This window comes from Alligator sinensis, unplaced genomic scaffold (assembly GCF_000455745.1).
Source record: "Alligator sinensis unplaced genomic scaffold, ASM45574v1 scaffold54_1, whole genome shotgun sequence".
Classification (NCBI taxonomy): Eukaryota; Metazoa; Chordata; order Crocodylia; family Alligatoridae; genus Alligator; species Alligator sinensis.
Window position 1 is genome coordinate 2,801,978 of NW_005841962.1, and position 7,307 is coordinate 2,809,284.

The 7,307-nt window shown below is 43.5% G+C and overlaps 1 protein-coding gene across 1 annotated transcript in view; it reads right to left on the reverse strand.

Moving 5' to 3' along the window:
- Window positions 1–7,082, reverse strand: part of CLEC3B (C-type lectin domain family 3 member B) — a 16,311-nt gene extending 9,229 nt beyond the window's left edge. Inside the window, exon 1 of the mRNA XM_006020650.2 lies at window positions 6,808–7,082. Coding sequence (XP_006020712.1) covers window positions 6,808–6,910 — 103 coding nt within the window. The 5' untranslated portion in view covers window positions 6,911–7,082. The remainder of the gene's footprint in view (window positions 1–6,807) is intronic.
- Window positions 7,083–7,307: the final 225 nt, after the last annotated feature.

Sequence of the window (7,307 nt, forward strand, 5' to 3'; positions counted from 1 at the left end):
ACAATATTGCTCCAGAGTTTACTGGTGTGCACCACGTGGAGCCCAGTCAGAGCAGTCCAGGTTGGCAGGGGATCCAGCGGGGCAACTTGCCAGCCCAGGGCTGCTCTGACTGGGCTCCATGTGCTGCGGGGAGGGGGCTGGCTGAGGCACACCAAGCCCCAGCCAGCTGCAGAGTGGCACAGGGAGATGGGGAAGCAGCCAGTCAAGGGCCGCTCCCCCATCTCCACGTAAGCCACCGCTGGGGCACATGGAGACGCAGGGAGCAGCCAGCCTCCATGTGTTGTGGAGCAGTTGGCTGGGGCACAATGTGCCCTTAGCGTGGGGGTCCTGCACTGAGGCACCCTGTGCCCCAGCCAACCAGGGCAGCATCTACACATGTGCTGCTGCACACAAAAACTGTCCACAACAGTGTAGTACTTATATTTTACAAGACTACCCTGCTGCCGAGTTTAGTTTTGTGTGCCCTAATAGGGCCACACATGTAGACACCAAGGCATTTACTGCGCAGTTAATTGGCTTATACAATAAATGGCTCGTGTAGATGTGCCCTGTTAGGCAGAGCTGATGTGTGCCATCTGTGAATTTATGTCCGTTGATATTTTTTGCATTGGTCTTTGTAACAGGGGGCCTTTCTCAGGCCGATTTCCCTGTGGCCTGCCCACCTGTTTCTGGGCCTTCTCACCCATCATGCCTTGTTGGTAATTAATTCATTGATGTGAATTAAGGGGGAAGCTGCTCACTTCCTGCCCCAATGCCAGGGGGCACTATCTGCGGCTCCGTTCCTCCCCTACACCGCAGCCCGAGCCTCACAGATGGCATCCAGATGTTCTCAATATCACCGGCCCCGCACCGGGCCCCAGAATCCTACTAGTTGAACCCCGCCTGGATTCCTCTCTTCAGGCAGCCTATTCTGCCTTCATCCAGGGCAGCATAACTCCCTGAACTGCTTTCCCCTTACAGGTGCAGTCCCCCCGGGACCTTCGGCTACTAGCCCTGGCCCACCTCCAGGCCAGTCAGAACCCCAGGCCCTTGGCTCTGGGCATCCCTCACGGTGGGCCCCGGCCTTTCGACCCTTCCGGTCCTGGCCCCAACATGGGCCAGTCAGGGGATGTCCAGACAGGCGTGAGTCTATGGCCCGACTCTCTCTCTTTCTCTGGGGGTCCACCTTCCAGACCCTACAAAGGGGGTAACCCACCTGGTTGTGGGGGCTAGGGGTTAAGGTGCCTCGACCCGCCTTTCACCGGGGTGGTAACGGGCCTGGCATTTCCTGGGGGCTCCCGCGCCACTGAGAGCCCCACCAAGCCACCCACTCCTGGCAGGGTACAGTTTTAGGTCATGCCCAGGACCAGGAGCCTCCAAACCATCCCCTAAGCTCCTCCCTTATCTCCAGATGATACCAGCAGCCTTGTAACCAGGCAGTGTTGTTGCCTCAGCTCCTAGCAGCAAAATGCCCTGTTTATATGGGCAGCCCTGAATCTAAAATGGCTGCCCTCATCAGGCACCTGCTGGCTGCTGTCTTCTGGCCCTTAAAGTGGCAGACGCACACAGTGTCCCGCCACAGTGTCTCATGTTGAAGCATTCCATTTTGCAGGGAATAATTGTGTTGGTCCACAGACATGGTGCACAGGCATTATCATGGCTCTGTAGTCTAGTGAGTAGGGCAGTCAGTCATCTGGGAAAAGGTAGTCCTGGGTTCCAGACCCTGCACCAAGGACTGCTTATGCATTTTACATTACATGATCATTAATTAGTTGTTAGAGCAGGGATTGGAAACCAGGACTCTCCATCTCACAGGAAAGAGTCTTTTTTCTTACCTGGAAGCAGAGAAAACTTTATACGCGTTGAAAAATAAAAGTTTTCCCTGATTGTGTGCTGCTCTGTCTTCTGTATTTTTATAGCTTGCCTCTGACCAGGAGTAATCTTATAACCCCCTAGGATGTCTCATGTTCAGAAATGTCCAACCCTGACTTTCTTAAATCAGCCCTGTTGTAGCCACATGTGAGTTACCATACTGCATCAAAACCAGAAGCACCAAAAGTTGATAAAAGAAACTTATGGTCACCAGGTGTGGCATATTTCCTCACCCTCACAAGTTGTCATCCTGATGGCTATTAGTTAGGAGCTTACATAGCCTCTGAAGAATGATTTTTAATATTCCCTATCTTTTAATAACAACGATAAAAACTGGTGTCTTAATATCCATGTAAATGTATCATCTCTGTTTAGCCTCTTGGTAAGAACTTAACCACCATGACTTCCTATGACAATGAAGTTCCACTGTTGAATTATATATTGTCTGGAAAAAATGTTATGCCCACTCTATTACAGGAGTCCAAATATGTCAGAAATAGATCATGTTAATAATGAAATCCAGGATCATTGTCACAAAATTGATCACAAAAACCCAGTATCATAATTCTAAAAGTTGTACAAATTTCCTTAAGACAAAGAAATATACCGTAAGGGCTTCAATAATTGAGTCTAGGAAGAACAAGCATTGATATGACACTCTCTTCCTTATTTAGGATCATAGGAAAGTAGATAATCTTGTACGGTGCTTTTCAGCCCTAGTCTAGCTTCCTTCTCAAGGCAACCCTGACTAAAGCATCCCTAGCCAAGTGCCTATCTAACTGGCTCTTGAAAATTTCCAGGGATGGATATTTCACAATTTCTCCAGGTAGCCTATTCCAATGCTTTACTACTCTTAGTCAGATAATTATTCCTAATCTCCAACCTAAATTTCCTTTGCTGAAGTTTGAGGCCATTGCTCTAGTCCTGTCCCCTACCACTACAGGAAAAAAAGGGTAACCCCATTTTTTTTTATAATCAGCCTTCAGGTATTAGAAGACTGTTATCAAATCCCACCTCAGTCTTTTCTTCTCCAGGCTAAGTAACTCTAGTTCTTCCAGGATTTTCACATAAGTCACACTTCCCTAACCTCTAAACAGTTTTGTGGCTCTGCACTGGACTCTTTCCAAATCTGTCCATGTTCTTCTTGAAGTCTGGGGCTCAAAACTGGACACCGGACTCTAGGTGCCACACAAAGCAGTAGAATCCCTTCCCTCAGTTTCCCTGTTAATACAACCCAGCGTGGGCAATCCATCTTCAGACAGTTAGTTAGTCTTTCTGGAATACATGGGGTTACCAACATAATTTAGGCCTATTCTGTACTACAAAGATTGCAACCAAAGCTCTACTGCAGTTGCAGAACCCTCCTCTTTGCAGGCAGAGTTACTCTACCTCTCCCCAGTAGAGTAAGATTGCTGCTGCTGGCTGGCTGAAGGCGTGTATAGAGACTCCTACATCTTCACCCAGCTGTCATGGACCATTCTGCAGCTGATTCCCTCCCAAAACAGACTTCACACTGTGGCAGTGTATCTGCACTGGTGGAGCCACATGCAGCAGCCAAAAACTCATGTGTGCACACTTTCTGGCAGCTTGGAGATGACAGCTGCTACACCAATAGCAAATGAATAACGCTCCCTAAAAACAACAATGGATGTATTTTTTCCTCTCATTTAGCTTGTTTTCAATGCAGTACTTATGTTGCATCTCAACATAAAAATGCATTTCATTTATATTAACTGAAATGATTTTTCCCCTTTTTGCTGTGACATTTTTTTTGTCCATGCTGTTGTTTAGTGAAGTCTTATTTCCTTAGCCTATGATCAAATCTATTACAGCCTGCTTTTGTTCCCTCAATGGGAATGTTGCCAGTGCTTTCTGTGGGAGCTGGAATTAGGTCCTTCTTTGTAGCAAGCCACAAGGATCCATATCAAACTCTATCACAAACAAGATGAAAAAGAAATCGGAGAAAAAAAAAACTGGGTCATAACTGTTAGCAATTTCACAGGTCTTGTATGTAGTCATTACAGATTTGCAGATATTGTACTTGGTGTCTACAAATTTACCACAATCATCCCATTGCTTTCTCTAATTTATTTATTCAGATATATTTACTAAATTTGCAATATGTATCTTATTTATGAGCTATGATATTTGATGTTTGATGTGTGTTGCTTATCTTTGATTGGGCATAATATGCTTTTATTCTGCAGATTTGTGGTAGGACTGCTCTATTATTTAAATTAAAAAAACCACTTTGTATCAATGTTTCCCTTAAAAGGAGCTATTTTTGTAAATATTCCTACCAAGAAAATTATCCCAGGAATACTCACTAGATGAGAGAAGGAAACTTAACACATTTGCATAAATATCTGTGAACTTTTTGAGGCATTTAGTGAACCACTCTCCTCAGCTACACAACTGATGGGGAGAAACCTTTTCATTTATAGACCAGGGATAATGTGTAAGCAAAATATGCATGTACAGAATTAGAGAGACGCTTGCAGCTGGATGCAAACCTTGCACTTCAAGAGCCCACCTTCTCTCATGATTCAAGGCCTGTCACTCTTAAAAAAGCACTTTCTAAATGTTAATTACTTAGTCAAATGTAATCCCTGTTGGGGTAGGTAAGCAGCGTTATTTTTATGTTTTAGATGGGGACTCAGAGCAAGAAGGTGAGACACAGACATTCCACTTTTGCTGGTATAAGTGATCAGAAACCAGTCTATATCTGAAACAGAAGAGAAGTTTGGTGCTCACAGACTGGTTTAAGAATGGTGGAACCCAGTCTAAGATTTGCTTCCCGCACCCTCCCACCCTCCTACCCCAACAGAGGACGAATGTGTGTACTGTTTACAATCAATCTAAACTACGCTGCTTAAGAAAACTGCGTAACCTAGATCAATTCCACCTCGGGCTTTTCGAATGTCTGTACCTAGCTGAAGAGGTTGAGAGATTTGCCTAGGGTCATGCAAAAAGTTTGTGGTGTAGTCCGGAGGAGAAACCAGATCTTCATGTAATCAGTCCTGTAATTAAACAGATGGACAATGTTTCCTCTGTCCAATGGCACTACACTGGACATGAAACTTTGACAGGAAAGACCCAAATTCTTGAATGTCAGCAATTCCTCTGGCTGTAACGTGAATGCAAGAACATTGCAGTGCTAGACAATCACAGAGGAATGAAAAGGCACAGTGCTCCTGACACCAGAGGTGGACTTTTTTGGCCAAAAAAATAAGTTTCCCACAATATGCCATTTCAAGGAGACTGAAACTGTTCACAAATTCCAGTCAAACTTAGTTAATAGTTTTGTCTGGAATAAATGAGAAAAACAATTAAAAAAATTAAAACATTTTGACATTTTTCAAAAAAAAAGTTTTGAATTTTTTTTCATTTAGCAACGGATCTACAATTAAGCAAGGGTTAAATAAAGCAGAGAGAGAAACAAATGTGTTCAGTTTGACCCAAACCTTTTTTTTTTTGTTTTGTTTTGTTTTGTTTTGTTCAGCCACCAACCTAACTCCCCCCCGCCCTGCTCTTTGCCCATCACTACCTAGGACGACTGCTTGGTTTTGCTGGATCTGTTGCTAGTTGTGGTAAGAGAGGCCAGTGGACTTTTGCAATCAACTGAACAGGGATTGTCTGGAGAAGGGCAGAGAGCTGAAGGAGTCCTGCCTCCACCCTTTGCTTACTGGTACAGGGATGCTTGTGAGGCACATAGGGGACAATTAGGCTTTTCATTCAGTTAGGTTTTAATTCAGTTGAAAATCCACTTTTCTATCAATAGGAGCCTTGAGGCTTTCTATTTGTTCCTCCAGCCCAATTGTCACTGAACAGTTACAAGGAAAGGGATTCAAGTGCTATGAGTAAAACAAATGCCTCCAAGAAGCACACACGCCCCTGTTGGTACAAGGTGTGGGTACACCAGTGGTGGAGAATCGAGTGTATAGTACTAACGATCCTTGCTGCAGTATACAGTTTTTTTGTTTTAAATAAACACATCTAGGGACTTCACTGAAAGGTTAAGCAGAATCAAAAGCTGAGAAAATTCTCATTTTAACACAGCTATCTGCAAAAAAGAACGAGTGGGGGGAGGAAGAAGACTGGCTAGGTGAATTCTTTAAATGCTGTCCTTAAGTTTGTTCCAAAATAGAAATCCCAGAGTTAAAAAAGAATTCAGTCAGATAGCTATTCTGAAAGGATCACAGTTTATATGGGTTGGAGAATGAGCCCATTACAACCATCATCAGTTACTCGCCTGAATTAGTCCCTAAATTATTGTATTATGCAAAAAAAAGAGACTGAACAGGAAGAAAAAAGCAACACATTTATTTTTGCTATATGTTATTTTCTAATAACTTTTACAATGTAGATCTATCTAACATGTATAGCATAGCATATCATAGCACACACTTGAGGCAACTGGTTTAAAAATGTGGAGATACCTGCTGCTATTTAATGCATTCTGTATTCATTTCCCAGGATAAATCTCTGCCTCTCTGCCTACAAATCTGTATAAACTGTCCATTATCTGGCATTCATTTTCCTCCTAATTTGGAACTGGGTAGACTGAAGGTCACCAAAATTGATATTTTAATGGAGGAAATGTTTTGGAAGAGCATTCAAGAGAGGTTTGTAATCATTTGCTACATGAATTTTGGAACAAATGGTCCTATAGAATTTAATAGAAGATAATAATCTTTTGGGTGGATTTTTTTTTAACAAGCAATTGCCTTTATTATATGCTGCATCATTCTCTAGGGGATGATTCAAATAAATCCTACAGAAAGGAAATGCTCTATTAAATGTTACCCGAATTTAAAATAAGTTCCATAAAATGCAATTCAACATGTATAGAACCCCATCAACTTCACCCCTATAAAATCCTGTAGGATTTTTCCTTTAGGAGTGGGCAGATCACCCCTTGCAGTGTTTCCAGCTGGATAGGATGTGGCTCCTTACCTTTCTTGGCTGTTGGCTTTTGCTTGACTTTGGGGGTCTGCTGGATGGTAACCTGTGTGAGGCAAAAGAGGCATAGGAGCAGGCAGGCTCCACGGAGCACCATTCTGCTGCTGCTCACCACGGAGTGGAGTTGGAGTGGCGTTGAGCTGCCCTGACTCAAACTTCTTAACGTAGGCTTTAATCAGAAATGTCTGTCCAAGGAATCCTTCCAGCCTCGGTCCTTAGCATTCCAGCAGTGAGAGGGAGAAGGAATTTCACTGAATGCTGGGACAGATTCAGTACCCGGGGCTTGGCAAAAGCTCAAATGAATAAAGAAAAACAGGGCAATGCTTTTATTTCTTAGGATTTTTTCAAAATATATCCTATTACAAGGCAGATTAACCTCATTAAACATACAGATGTGCATTGCTTCCTTAATACTTTACTGTGGAAAACTCAAGGGAATGATCCTGCCTTCCACTGATGCTAATGCAAGATTAGGGTGCAGAACAAGTTGTGGA